This window comes from Panthera pardus, unplaced genomic scaffold (genome assembly GCF_024362965.1).
Source record: "Panthera pardus isolate Hobbes unplaced genomic scaffold, ASM2436296v1 HiC_scaffold_16, whole genome shotgun sequence".
NCBI lineage: Eukaryota > Metazoa > Chordata > Mammalia > Carnivora > Felidae > Panthera > Panthera pardus.
The window spans coordinates 11,154,019-11,169,664 of NW_026526721.1; the positions used below are offsets into that span (position 1 = coordinate 11,154,019).

General features: G+C 43.4%; 2 protein-coding genes across 4 annotated transcripts in view; both read right to left on the reverse strand.

The window, feature by feature from the left end:
- Window positions 1-14,157, reverse strand: part of MRPS6 (mitochondrial ribosomal protein S6) — a 66,920-nt gene extending 52,763 nt beyond the window's left edge. Inside the window, exon 1 of the mRNA XM_053903102.1 lies at window positions 13,973-14,157. Within this exon, the coding sequence (XP_053759077.1) occupies window positions 13,973-14,017 (45 nt within the window). The 5' untranslated portion in view covers window positions 14,018-14,157. The remainder of the gene's footprint in view (window positions 1-13,972) is intronic.
- SLC5A3 (solute carrier family 5 member 3) overlaps window positions 1-14,810 on the reverse strand; it is a 35,329-nt gene extending 20,519 nt beyond the window's left edge. Inside the window, exon 1 of one of the 3 annotated variants that reach the window (XM_019420258.2) lies at window positions 14,422-14,810. The gene's annotated coding sequence lies outside the window, so the exon portion shown is untranslated. Of the gene's footprint in view, window positions 1-13,972; window positions 14,087-14,417 lie in introns of those variants that run through there. The other 2 variants (XM_019420256.2, XM_053903101.1) reach the window with 2 other exon arrangements.
- Between the last annotated feature and the right edge of the window lie 836 nt (window positions 14,811-15,646).

Consider the following 15,646-nt stretch of genomic DNA (forward strand, 5'->3'; position numbering starts at 1 on the left):
TGGCTTTTGTTTTTCTTTAAAGCCCTTAACTTTTGGATGCATACGAAACACTTACAGGTGAAATCTTATATCTGTACTTTGCTTTAACGTAGTCCAGCAACAAATGATTCAGAATCATCAACAGATGCTAACCCCAGTGGAAGACTGAAGAGAATACTCAGTCTCAAGTTTGTCACCCTAGAGGTCACGGATTACAAAAGGAAGATACATTTACATTAGGGCAATCTAATGGCTATCACCTACACCAACTGAATGCTTAACATCAATAGTGAGACAAACTGACATGCCTCTTGATACAATACACTGACATCCCTCTTTAATAATTATGCCAACAATGTTTAACCTATCTCTAGTCATGAGAAAACCAACTAGACAAATCCAAATCGAGGGATTCTGAAGACCAGTGGGCCTGGACTCTTCAAAGTGCTACTGTCATTAACGACAAGGACCAGAGAATTGTTCTAGATCAAGGAGACTAAACAACTAAATCCTTGATTGATTCTCGCTTAAATACTGGATTAAAAAGTTAAAAGATATTAATGGAATAAATTTGAACGTGTACTGAACATTTTATAATACAGTAGCAATGTCAGAATTGTGCAATGGTTATGTTGTAGTTAGGAAGTAAAGCCCTTATTCCTTAAGAAAAAAAAAAGGCCACGTCAAGATGTCTGCATCTCTCCAACAGTGCAGATTAAAACAAAAACAAAACAAAACGGCAAATATGGCAAACTCTAAAAGCCAGTGATCTAGGTGAAAAGCCTGCAGGTGTTAATTGAACTGGTCTTTCTTTTTTTTTTTAATGTTTATTCATTGGGGGGGTGGGGGGGAGTGGGGAGCAGAGAAAGAATCCCAAGCACGTTCCGCCCTGTCAGTGCAGAGCCCAAAGCAGGGCTCGATCTCACAAACCGTGAGATCAACCTGAGCCAAAATCGAGTCAAGACGCTTAACTGACTGAGCCACCCAAGCACCCCTGGGTCTTGTAACTCTTCCGAAGATTTAAAATTTTAAGATAAAGTTAAAATAAGATAAAATACTTCCGAAAACAAAACCAAAGGGGCAGAGTGTAGATGAAGCAAGATTGGTAAGCGTTGATTGGTTGCTGAAGCTGGGTGATGGGCAGAGTATGGAGATTCACTGCACTATTTCCTTTTATGTGTGCTCAATTCTGGATCTTAATTTTCACTTCTACAAAATGGGGAAAAAGATGTACCTTAAGGCAACGTCTAGATTACTAAATGAAAAGGCCCTGTGGACAAAAAATAAGCAATAAACAATTGTTATGCACTGTCAATTCTTTCCGGAAAGGTTTGAAGGCAACCGACAAAACAAAAAGCCTGCTGAACTGAATGCAAAGCTAACACAGAACTCCGACATATCTGCACTTGTTCATCTCTTCTGCCCCCAGTTACCGGCAGCAGTGTACTTAAGACTCCACTGAAGTTTCCGCCTTGCCTGAGCACTCTAACAAAAATGCAATTTGCCACATTTGTCTCTCATCACGCTTTCTCTAGCATCTGCTGGTTTGTCTCCCTTACTAGAATGTAAGCTCCAAGAAAGCTGGAACTTTGTCTTCCAGTTTACCACTATATTCCCCCAAAACATGGTACTGCCAGTCCTCTCTGCAGGCACTCAAAATAGATGTGAACTACTTCTTTCAATCTAAAGGGACTTTAACTGTACCACCATGATGCTGTAAACTCCTTTTACAGATACAGTGATGAAAAGCAGAGCTTGCTTCTAGGTTGAGACTGCTCGTGAGATGCTGGCCCAGCCACTGAGCTGTGTGACCCTCGGCACCTTTCTGCTTCAGGTTTTTTCACTTGGAAAATGGAGATCACACCACCTCACCCTTAAGATGGCCGAGTACTGAAGGAGAAAATACACACACACACACACACACACACACCCTGCTTGAACTACCCACTAAGGACTAGGTAGTATCAAACAGAAGGTTAAGAAGGAGAACATCCACCATGTCAACTCTGTGGTTCACCTTCATGTTTTCTGTGCTCATCCAACTTGATGTCTTATATTCCTGGAAAAAAGATTCCTAGAAGGAACACATGCCAAAATTTTCTTTTTCCATGTAACAAGGGCCAGAAAATATAAACACAAGCCTTCTTGTAGACCAGATTCTAATTCTCCCAGGAGGCCAAGGCATAAATAGAAGATCCTGAAACTGGGATGTTTCCTCAAGCAGATACATTTGGTTGGAAAACTCTTTAACTTTCTAATTTTCTTCAAAGGTTGGGGTATACAAGATTTTCAAGAAGTAAAAAGTAAGACCACAAAACAGGATAACTTTACTTCTATTTGGAAGGATTGGTAGAAATCATGGCTTGAATTGAATGTAAAAAGTGAACATACAACTGGGGTATGGTGTTACAGACTACGAATGCAGCTAGATTTTCCCCTTGTATTTCAAAGATAGGAAAGGAGACTGGTCTAAAAAATCCGGAAAAATAGGATCACAACTGCTTTCCATGAATGCCAGAAATTCGAAGATGCTTAAGTTACAGCTTCCAATTATTTCAGCCTAATCAGATAAAATATTTAATTTAAAAAACTTTATCAGGACGACTTTTTCTTCACCTCAGTCTTCTTAAACTGACCTGGCAAGCACTCCTGGCCCTTAGCCCACACGAGAATGGTTCCTGAGACCGACACCGCTACTACAGCTACTACGGACTTAAGCTCATCCTAATGGAAAGGTGGTGTCTAAGGTTTTCAAAACCGCAATTACTGTATATGAGAAAGCAACTGTGTGAAGTATGCTAACAAAACAGAAGGCAAATAGCATACCAGCAAAAGAATGAGAATCAAAACAACGGATCACTGGATCATACATTTACTTAACAGGTTCAACCGATTTTTTTAAAAGTACATCTTTTCTATATGTAACATACACCTGGCACAGACCCTACTCTCAAATTTAGCCTTTCATTCACCAACACTCACCTTAACACTGAATCAAAACCAGAACTGAACGGTATTTTATATTCATAATCTACCCATCTAACTAAAGCAAAGGCTACACATGGGTTTCAAGTCCAGGACCTTCTCAGCACCTGAAATCCAAGTGCAGCTAAGGTCTTGATCACCACCCTGAGAATGTTCCCACACTGGACTACTCCACAGCAGTCTGGCTATATGATAGCTGCACTTGGGTCTCTTGACGAAAACTCCAGCATCTTAACAGTAAGGGTGGGTGTCAACAAGAACATTTAAAAACTAAAGTCCAAATGAAGACAACACCAGCACTTCTGGATTCTGGGGCAGAAGCAACCGAAGCCAGTTTTCAAGCACTGAGGGCTCCAAGTTGAAGAGGTTCAGATTATGGTTTTGTTAAATCCACACTCTTCACGTGCAATTCTGTTTTTAAGCTCTCACCCACACCAACCACTCCTGAAATGTCCCCCAAAGTGGGTAGGGATTGCCTTAACCAGGACGCTGCAATCATGGTAAAAATGAATTTGGGGGGGCGGGGGGGGGGGGGCGGGGAGAAGCAGGACTAGAAAGGCAGGAAAGAACCTGAGATGGACCTGAGATTTTTAATTTGCTATTATGTATATGAAGTGAGAGTGGGGAAGTAACAAAGACAAAAAATGTCAGTCAAGATAATAACTTGGCTTCCAATCTACAGAAACATGAAGCCCTGGTCAAAAATAAAAATACTAGCTGGGGCTCCTGGGTGGCTCAGTTGGTTGGGTGTCCGACTTCGGCTCAGGTCATGATCTCACAGTTCATGGGTTCAAGCCCCGCATTGGGCTCTGTGCGGACAGCTCAAAGCCTGGAGCCTGTTTTGGATTCTATGTCTCTCTCTCTCTCTCTCTGCCCCTCCCCTGTTCATGCTCTGTCTCTGTCTCAAGAATAAATACACATTAAAAAAATAAAAATACTAGGGGCGCCTGGGTAGCTCAGTCAGTTCAGCATCCGACTTCGGCTGAGGTCATGACCTCACGGTTCTTGAGTTCCAGCCCCACGTCAGGCTCTGTGCTGACAGCTCACAGCATGGACCCTGCTTTGGATTCTGTGTCTCCCTCTCTCTCTCTGCCCCTCACCCACTTATGCTTGCTCACTCGCGCTCTCTGCTCCCTCAAAAATAAAAAAAAAAAATTGTTAATACAATAAAAAAATACTATATCATCCCCTTGTTCTAACTGTGACTGGAAGAGCACCTACATTTTTTCAGGGTAATATTATATTCCAAGGCTCATGGGTCATATAAGCTAATGCAAACTTCAAAAAATTTCATTTTCTCGACAAGCTGTCTGCTCAAAATAGTACTGCAAACCCCAAACAGCTTAGTACAATAGGTATAAACCAAACTGCACTAATGCATGCTTAAAATACAAAATACAAAAAAAAAAAGTGTAGTACTAAAAATACTAATTTCTGACAATTTACATTAAGTCATACTGCAGTTCTTGTGCAAGTCTCTGAAGTCTATACGTACACTTTAGCCTAAATGGGCATACCTAACACAGTAGCCCCAACTAGAAACCAATACTACTTTTAAGAATTAAACATGTTTGCCATTTATAGTAATTAACTGTTAGTCCTATCGTAAACCAATGACCAGTTAAAAAGTGAGTTTATCAACATGTGAGCAGCAATTTCTGAAACCTAAATTCTAAAAGAAGTCTAAAGACCATCAGGGACACCTTTAAAAAATGTCTAAGGCCAATGATCTCAATCATAGATTCTAAGATGGTAGCATATCTGACCAACAGATAGATTTCATTTGGTTCATCGTGTTTAAATATTTTTGAGTTAATTGCCAACATCTTAAATATCAAATTTTCTATAAAATCTGGATTTCTGGCTGCGAACACTAGGGCAGAAAAGGACAAGCTGGCAAAACCAGACCCACGTTCCCAGGCAACAGACTTGGTTAACAAGCACCGTCCCTACCAGGACACACAATCTCCTCCACCCAGCAGCCCTTCCATTTTGCCACAGGCCCTCCCAACCCTTTGCAGTCTTGAGTTGAGACACTCCGAACTAGGACAAAATTTAATCTAAACCGAGGACGACAGTTCATACTTACCCGGTTTTAAAACACAATAGTTAAAAGAATCCAACACACATCCTGGCTATTCCTCAGGCAACTTTGTTAAGTAGCTTTTATTAACTCACGAATACATTTACATTCACATTGCCGGCTCCCAAACAGAATGAAAAGGACTTAAGTTACCAGCATTGCTATTCCTCTTGGTCACAGTCTGGTTTCTTCCGTTATAGACTCACATATACACATTTCTCAAGTGTGCTTCAAATGGTGCCCAATACCTCATACCATCCCCAATCCCATTATGCAACTTCAGCAAAATAAAATAATCAGGTACAAAGTCACAAATTAAGTCTGAAATAAAGTTGGATTTAAAAGATTGACAGTTAAGTAAACATCAAAAAAAATGCACATTCTCTTGTAGAAGATCTTATCTTGGACTCGTTAGATCACGAGTATTCCTGGCTCACAAAACAATTACTACAAAAAATAAATAAAAGCATATTAATAAAATAAATATGTACATTCCAGCAACAGGGGCTGTAAAATAGTTTTAATTCTTTCATAAAAGTAAAATCTGTACCAACAGGAATGGAACAAATCTCTTAAAATCACCAATTAAAATGAAATATTTAGTTTTATAATACAATGCTGCATCAGAAATGAAAAATAGAATACTAACTGAAAATACCATGGAGTGTGAGAAATCAACTGGGCTATCATCTATCTGCTCCATCTGTTTTTCGTACCCAAGAGTTCACCCTTACAGCTTTAGCAATTTGGTCACATTAGCAATCGAATACTCACTGAATAAATCAAAATACTGTTTCCCCCTACACTTGCCTCAAGTCACCTTAATAATTAAGAGCCTATCCAAAGTAATTCTTCTGTTTAGATTTTCCCTATTTGTCACTTTTCCCAACTTCTCACCTAAAATACTGTCTTACTAAGCACTAGTTATAATAAAGTTGGATGGGAATGATAACACAAAGACCAGATGCAAATAGTGTAGTTCTTTATGAGGAGTCCCAGTGCACAGTGCCTGGCAAAAGCCAGCAGTTGTTAATATAAATGATGGACATCGGTCTGACAGATTGTTCTAAGCTGGTGGGGTTCGTGGGAACCCTCATACTCACACGCTACATCTCCTATAATCAAAAGCTTGCCCTTGCTTAATTTGTATGCAAGCTATTATGCAGTATGACTCATGTTATAAATTCAAATACTTACTGAGCAACTACCATATTCCAGGTCTGACTAACTGTCAGATTCTGATAAAACAACTTACATATAAAAAAAATTTACCTTTTGGAGTCTTCTCATCAATAAAGCGGCCATAATGAAAAACTACGTAATAAAAGTTCAATAACTTGCCTGATATCACAAAGCTACTTCGGTGACATACTGAACACCTATTACCTCCAAGGTCATGTTACCACTTTATCTTCAGACTCTCCAACTTAGAGATTACTCCCATTTTACAGCGAGGAAATGAAGATCCAAAAAGGTTAAGATCCCTAGGAGATAGGTGCCAGGAACCAAAACCAGGTCGATCTGTCTCTAGCTCTTTCTAGTATCCCCGTGCCAGTTCTTTATTTCGACATAATACAACCAGTATCTTCATTGAGGGTCTTATGTTCTTCTAATCATTTAGAAAACAAAAATCAGAACACTTACTGAAGCAGAAGCTTTCATACCCCAATCATATCCAAACGTAACAGGTAAAAAAAAAAAAAAAGGGATTAACGCTAAAGCAGGAAGTCAAAATATCATACATACGTACCTTAAACATTTTATTTAAGTTTAACACATAAATGTACATTCATTTGCCAATCTTAATATGGGGTCAAAGCACTTGGAGAATGGGATCGATGAGGAGGAGCGCCTTGCTGATTGAAGTTCCTTCTGCTTGATCTAAACCACACCTATTAATGCATCATCTACAATTTCCATTTTCAGTTTCATTAAAGTGGAAAGCACACAGAATCCTTTGGGACTAATGTTCTTCCTCCCAAACTTTTAGTTACTACGGCCATATCTAATTCTACAGCCATTATTTTAGGAACTCACCTTTATCAAGTCTTTCCAAAGAATCCAACTTGGTTTTCAGGGGAAAAAAAAGTTTTGCACTCATTTTATCAGTTTACATGATATTTAATTATTATAACAACAAGATTACCTGCCATCAAATAGTCTTGAAAACGAACACCACTTCTGGTAGGCATATATCTTGCCCAGTGCAAGCCAAGTGCACTGACTTGAAAGCAATTCACTAACACAAGAGGTCAGCATGCTATCACCCAAAACTGTTTCAGAGATGAGAGTAGGAATCCCATAAGGTAGCTAAGTGAACACAGACATGTGCAGTGCAGAGCAGCGGAGAGGACAGAAATGAAACAGGCTGGACTCTCAAGAATTTGTAATCTAGCAAAGAAGGTAAACATTCACCAAGTAACTACAATATGCAGTAGAAAGTGATCCGTGTGATAAGACACAGGAAAACACCATGCAAATCCAAAGGAAAAATTACAGTCTATACTCCCCCAACAGTGCAGGCCCTCCCTCAATATTTTTTTAATGTACTAACGAAGTGAAAATGAATTTGAGGCAAGTTTTCATGTATATCATGGGTAATATGGAAAGGGAGGGCATTCCAAGAAAAGCAGGATGACACAGGCACCAAAGAAAATGAAACGTAATGGTATTTATGGAGATCTACAACAGGTCTGTTTACTTGATATATGGAAAGGGGAATGAAAGAAATTGATATGAAGTCTAAAAACAAAAAAGTCGGGCATTCTATCACAGGTGGCCTTAGATGCCAGACTTCATTCTGAATGTCTCTTGAAAAAGAGAGGTGTGCTGGAATTTGGCAAGTGTTGACACAATCAACTATTACAGAAAGACAATGAAGTACTCAGAAAGCCACCACTATACAATGCTTTGTATTATCTCCTACTTAAAAATGAATCTCAACTGAATCTGAATTTGATGGTCTTACAGCATCTCAAGAACTATTTTTGTACTCCAAGAAACATATTTACTACAGGCATTAATTATCCTCCCCTCAGCAGTGTGTTAGAGACCAGCTAAGAAACTGCAAGAATCAAGATAGAAATATTAGTGGTTCAACCTGAGCAGAGAAGACACCACATGGGATTGGGACTGCAGGAATATAAGGAGTTGCATTTGCTCAGCCACAGGTGACAGAAGACAGAGAAGCCACAGAGTAAGTTAGACCAGTTTTAGGGTAGGCGACTCAAGTCTGAACCATATTGAGTTTGCAGTGCCAAGGGGACATCCAGGAGGCTATATAACCAGCACACAGAAGAGCACAAAACGCCAGGGTTCTTGGCTTGTTACCAAAAAAAGGCAAATCATCCATATGAAAGTAAAAGGTATAGTAATAGGAGGAGGAAAATGGAAGGCACTGATGCAGAAATGTCAGAAAACAGCACCGTAAAGCTAATACTGAACCTAGGAAATTTTGTTTGTATACTCTAAATCAAGGGTCAGCAAACTTCTTCTGTAAAGGGTGAGAACAAATATAAAAAAATAAACAGGGTTATGTCCCAATACACCTACATTTATGGACACTGAAATTTGAATTTCATAAAATTTTCACATCATAAGTTATCCTTCTTTTGATTTTTTTCCCCAACTACTTAAAAATGTAAAATTCTTTCCAAGCTCACAAACCATACAATACAGGCGGCAGCTAAACTGGCCTGTGAGCCACAGTCTGCCGACTCCCTGCTGTAGCATAGAACAAAGATAAGAGAATTGGATTAACTGTCCTTTTCCAAACTCCTAAGGGCAGTTTTTCCTTTAAATATATTAATACCTTACCAGACATTCCTTAAATTTGGTTGATTTCCTTAAATTTGGCTCCACTAAGAGAGAACATGTGTTGACATCCCTGTTGGGTAAGAACATTGCCTTGCACTAAGAAGAGGTATTCTTTATAAGGAACAGAAAAATTATGCTTGTACTACAAATACAGCAAAGGCAACTGAATGAAAATTATTACCTTAGAATTTGTCCCTCATTGCTCTCAAACTCTTTGTTTCCTTTAAAGTGATTTTGTGATCTAAAGGTGAGAAGATTCAATAGCAGTCTGCACATAAATTCCCAGATTTTAAAAACCTATAAACATGAGTAACGAATGTGCGGGTCATGAGTAACAATTAAGAAAATAAAAATTAGTGCAGAAATGTCAACTTCCGACAAGCAGTCTTAACAAATACAAACCACATCTGGTGAGGAAGGATTCCTTACCCCCAAGCCACTCCTTGTACCTTAGCTGTAGCTCAGGGGCAGGAACAGGACTCCTTCTTCAATCACTTGCTGCGGGAATGAGCTGTAACCCAAGAAAACTTTAATACCAAATGAGAGTATAACATTGCCCACAAGGCTCAAGTCTTTCATTACTGGAGAACTATTTTCAGTTGTCTGGTTTCAAGCAGACAAAACACAAAGGGTGATTATTAAAGATACAAGCTAAGCTGTTCAAGGAGGGCCCAAGAGAAGAAAAAGACTAACTTCTCCATCTGACAGCTAGAACAAAGAGGTTTCCTTTTGAACTTTTGTCTGCCACCACCTGAGAGCAGAAATGTCACTATTTCCTCATGATCAAATGTTGCCAACAAGCCAAGCTGCAATGACCTAGGTTTGGCCAGTCCCATACTTGAGTTCATTATCATTAGCACTTTATGTCTCCAAAAGGGATCTCAAATGCAAACATTCTGTAGATATTACTTTCAGAGGATTCTATGGTGGAAACAACTCTAGAACAAACACAAAACTGTTGCCAGTTTTTCTCATCAAAAAGACTGTAGTAAAGAAAAATAGAAGACTCTTCACCGCACAATCAGAAAGCCTACTGCTTTCTATAGGAATTACAGAAATTGTAGAAATATTCAAGGATTGGAATATCACTACACTTCTATTTCTAAACTTGTAAAACCCAGGCTGTAAGTTAAACTCAGATTACAACATAAAACTCTTCGCAAAGAACTATTTCAATGACTGATTTTAAAATTTAAAGTATAATCTGCTTTCCAATGAAATTTAAAATGAGAGTATTAAACATAAAATGACCAGTGAAATTTTTTTTAATGGAAAAGAACTCAAGATTTCCAAAGTAGCTATCTGCTATTTTATTCCTATTAGAAAAGTATATACAAGATAAATAAACACTATTCTGTTGTACACATGGGCATTCATTTAGCAATTAAACTAGTTATTTAAACCACTAATCTTTAATTCTTCATGTAAAAATTCCTGAGTAGCCATGGGAAAACTTCAGGAAAAGATATTTGCTCAGGGTTTTCACAACTTTAAACATGCCAACTCTGGGAAACATACTAACACATGACAATTAAAATGTTCCTAAACTTAAAAAAAAAACTTCCTAAGCAAAGCAACCACAGAATATAAATGTTCTGCATAGATTTTTTCATCTCAAAATTCTTCTTCCTGAACCCATCCTAAAAGTAAAAATTTTACACAATTTACACAGCTTTTCCTAGGCTTTTCTTACACAGCACGTGGCTTTATCATTCACATATTGGCAGCTGTCTTCCGCCTAACTGAAATTAAATACCAATCTTTAAAATCTAATTTCAAGGTGAAATGAAAGGACATCAGCCATTTTCTCAAACTCGCCAGAGAAAGGTCCTCAGGAGTCAGTGTCAGACCTCACCCGAAATGCATCACCCCTCCTCTCTCTACTTGAGTGTTCCCACTGCAAGAGGACAAGGTGGAGGTGAAGAAGGAACTCTCCATCTCAGTTAGTTTCTCAGTCGTCAGAAAACTCCGATGCTACCTGATATAGGTATATCAAGATTCCAATCTTTTTATTCTGGAAACCCTTCTTCTATAAATATAATCTAAGAATGATCTAAGCAACCAACCATCTTTTCAAATGGCTTTAGTCATCACCTTTAAAGGCCTGGTTTCACAACATCCATTACTTTACCATTTCTAATTTCAGAATTTAGCCACACTTTCACCTACCTACTTTTCATGCTAAATTAAAAGTCGGGGAGAAACAAAAATATGACCACTTTTTTTTATATACACACATTAAAACAAACTTCAAGCTAAATGGCACCTGCCAAATAAATTTGGTCTTGGAAGGACTGGTAACTAACTACATTCATGAATGTATAAACTGGGAAATGCAACAAAAACAGAGACTCCTTTAACTTCCAGTTGCAAACTGAGAAAGAACACAGCACTGGAAATTCTAAGGGACTGATCAACACAAAATTGTATAGCTGAATAAGGACTCGTGCTGTACGCTACACCCTGAAATCTGTCAACGGAAACTCCCACAAGTGACTGTACTACAGTGCACTGGGTCTCCGCTACACGAGATGCTGAGCCTCAACACGGTATTGTGTGTTTTAATTTTAAAAGTTCTTGTTTGCTCATTTTTAAGGAGCCCAGCTAGGAGTCAAAGGAAATAAAATAGGGGAGGGGAGAGTAACATACTCCAAAGAGACTAGGAATGCTCTTCAGGCTTCCAGAGTACCACAAAAAAGAAACAAAGAGGAAGACCTCTCTGGGAATCCAAAAAACAAAAAGCTGGAAAAAACACAGTCTCAACTTCCATGTCTCCTGTTAAGAACGGTCAACATAAACCCATTTCCTCAATTCCAAGACACATAAATGGTTGGTTGTGGGAGACGGGGGGGGGGGGGGGGGGGGGGGGATAAACCATCACCATTAGAGGGGGTTTCAGAATCTAAAAATATGAAAAACATGCAACTTGGAATTGAGAAGTTACAAGAGGCTTCCTGCAGCAGAAACAAACTGCCACAGACTGGAACGGAGGTTTCCCAGGCCTGCCAAAGGTGTTCAAGCTCACAAGTGGCATTTTGCATGACATACCTAACGTTCACTTTTTCATTCATTTTCCCAAGCACTGATGCTATTTTAGAATCCAATTCCTAAACTGAAAACAAAACTGTTCAAAACCAGGAAGTCTGTTTGTTACACATTCACAACCTCCTCCAAAACTAGTTTTATGGGGGGGGGGGGGGGGGGGGGGAAGGTGTTTTTGCTGTTGTTTAATCTTACTTTTATTCAGGTCAAGGAATTCAACACAACTTCACCACTGTTACAATGTCCTATCAGAGGCCACGGAGGCCTCCTCCTCCAGGGAGGAGTTCACCTTGATTATCTGCTAGTGGGTCGCCCCACCCCCTTGAATTTCAAAGAAACTATTGAATTATTTTCCCCAAACTAGCACTAAAGTAAAAAATGTCTGCGCCACATAGAGGAGCATACAAAAAACAGAACACAAAAAAATACATAGAACATGGCAAAGGCAAAACATTTAACTAATCTACTTGGAGCCATGTGAACTACCCAATGTACTTGGCAGCTATGCTGAAGACAAAGTGCAGCGTTTTCATTTCAAAGGTTTATGGAATGAACAAACATTAGGTCTATACTCGGACTCTTCAGCGATCACCTGTTTGGTCCCAAAACGAGGTAAAATAAATGTCAATAAAACACGTTTCCCAAGCTCTATGGTATCGCCTCAGAAGCACAGATTAAAGGGCAGGGCCTAACCAATTTCTACATAGTTAAAAACGTATCCTTTTAAAAAATGTGCTTTTTGTCATCCCTCGTTCCTCTTCTCTTTAGGCATAATGTCTTAGCATGGAGACAGAAGACCCGGGGTTGGGGGTCGGAGATACTCCAGAGGTTAAACAACACAATCCTATCTTCTTCCAAATTCTGGAAGAACGAAGCTGGGGACACAATGGCATGCCTCACCAGACTCTCCGGACCTGATCAAGAGGCACTGGTGTCCTTTCCCACCTTATAGTGTGCCAAGACTGTAACAACTTCCTACCGCTCCCTGACTGCCAGTTTTTCTACAGAGGTTGGACCATGATCCCAGCCTGAAATAAGCTGAACCAAACTTCATTGAATAGCTACTCCTCAAAATTGACCCAGAGCGTGATTATCTAGCTGCAGACAGCTCTGCTTCCCAAGTTCAGACGTGGTACAGGTTTTATTATCATTATTTTTTTTATTATACCTGGGCTTGGGGGTGGGGGTGGGGGGGCACACACCACACTCTACGTTACCGAATTCACGGGAAGAATGGGGATTTCGGCGAAGGCTGGTGGAGTACCTGACCCAGAACAGAGGACGAAGAGCTGCCTTCCGGCCGCGGGGCCCTGTCCTCGGCCACACCATCACTTGCAATGAACGGGCTGCAGGTTCGCTTAGCATCCCTCCAGACCTGAAATTCCCTACCTCCAGAGCAATCAAAAGCAGGGGGAGAAAAAATTTCTTCCGGAAGGCGCAAAAAAGGCCACAACTTGGATGAATGAAACCGGGCTAAGGGCACCCGGAGCAGGATTTTCGCTGAAGTCAGAAAAAGAAAAGTCAAAGATTTTTTTTTTTTAACGTGAGACCGGTTACAAACGCCCGTGGTCCAGATAACTACACAAACACGCTGTGGAGGACGTTTTATTGAGCGCGGACGGCTCCGGGGCGGCCGGCGGGCGCTAGTGTGGAGGCGGGCGGCGGAGCGGGCGGCGGCGGCGGCGGGACCGGCGACGAGGCAGCTTGGCGACGATGGGAGCGGGGCCGGACGCTCGCGCGTGTCCTCCCGCGGACCTTCCAGGGACTCCCGCGGCCGCCCCGCCCCCCGCCCGCCCCGCCGGCCGGCCGCGTGCGAGGCACACCCTCCCGCGGCCGCGCTCCCGCGCGGGCACACCCCCGCCTCCCGCGCGCACGGGGCCTCGCCGCGCCGGCCGGCCCACGCGCGCCCCCTCAGCGCGGACGCCCGCCGCCCGCAGCCCGCCCGCGGCCCCGGCCTCCCCCCGGCCGCGCGGGAAGGGCGGGGGGCGACGGCCTAGCGGCTGGGGGTGGGGGGGGGGCGCCCGCGCGGGAAGGCGGGCTCTGGGTGGGGGGGGGAAGGTCACTTACCCGCTGCATGGCTTTCAGGATCAAAGCCAGCTCGTAGCGGGGCATGCCCGAACGCTCCGCGCGCGGCTCCGGACCGAGCCGGTTCACGGGACGCAGGAGGGGAGGGAACCGCGGGGGCCTGACGGACTGCTGGGCCGGAAGGCTCCCGGGCGGCGAAAGCACGCTCCGGCCGCGCGAGCCCGGGCTTTAAGGCTCTGGCAGCTGCGCAGACGGCCCGCCACGCCCCCTCGGCGCGCCCCGCCCCCCCTCGCACGCCCGCCCCGCCCCCTCCTTAAGGCGGCCTCGCCGCGCCCCCTCGACAGTCTCTTTCCCCCCAGGCTCGCCATCCCCGCCGGGACCCCCCGACCCCGTAGCCCCCGCGTGGGGGCGGCTCCGCGAGCCCAGCCAGGAGGGGCCAGTACGGGCCGCACTCCGCCTCCGACCCTGCCGCCGCCGTTCCAGCTACCTACGGTTCTCGAACCAGCTGGAACTTTCCATGCCTTCCGTCTCATCCTGGGCGGCGGGCGAGCGTGCGCCCTCGTGTGCGCGTGCGCTAAACAGTGCGGTCTCGTCCGTGCGCGCGCCCCTCTCCCGCGACTTCTCGGCGCGGGGGACCTTTTAGGCGTCCACGCTGCTCCGGGCGGGGTCGCGGCTGGACCTGGGCTCTCCCCGCCTCTGGTTGCGCAGGGGAGTTCCAGAACGTTCCGGCCAAGGACTACGGTTCTGCGCGCAGGGAATGCTTGGTGCACCCTGCCCCTCGCGCCCCCTGCCCACAGCCGACCTCACGCGGCTGCAGGCGCGGATTCCCAGGTCCCTTCCCCTGCGAGGTGGGCGCAAGGCGCAGACTGTGAGCCGCTGCGCGCGGGGTCGGGTCAGGCCCCTTCCTCGCCGGCAGCCTGACCTTGGCAGGCTGCTGCGGAAAGGGGATGTGAAGGGCACCTACTTCCCAGGACCGCGATGCCTTTGAGTGAGCTGATGCACGTAAACCGCTGACAACGATGCCTGCACAGACAAAGTGAGGCGCGACACAGGCATCTGTTGTTGTGTGAGCCCGGTCTGACCCACGTGTTGTTGCCAAGGGCAGACTAATACTTTGGCTCAAACCGATATTCTTTAAATGTTTGCTCAGTGTTCATTTAGAGGACCAGCTGAGAACTTGGAAAGCCGTTTAGTAACCGTCTGGGAGCCTGAGCGTGCTCTGGAGGGAGGAGAGTCTCGTGGTGCATTCCCTTTACCCCCAAAACAGGCACGCAGGGCTCACCTTTCCCTCCAACCATTGGCTGTACTTTCCCTGGCAGGCATTGTATAAAGTGCGTTTTCTCCAGCGCCACTCCTTAGAGACTGAGCATGTGTCCATTGTCGCCCCTGCCCATGCTTGTCCCATTAAAAGGGCCTGTAGGTGAAATGTTTGCCTTCAAAGTGCTTTAATGACACGAGGTAAAACTTACTGAGCACTTACTGTGTGTCAGGCACCACGCTAAGGTTTTTACATGCCTCTCCAAAAATTCTTGCTTTATGAGGCACGTACTATTATTAACTCCCACTTTAGGGATTCAAAGATACAGGCACGCAAAGGTTATGTAACTAGGCCCAGGTCAAACAGTAATAGAGAAAATTTGGATCCACATAGGAAGGCTGAGCCCATACTTAGTCCAGCCTCTGCCTGTCTCCTACCACACAGACTAAGGTGCTAAT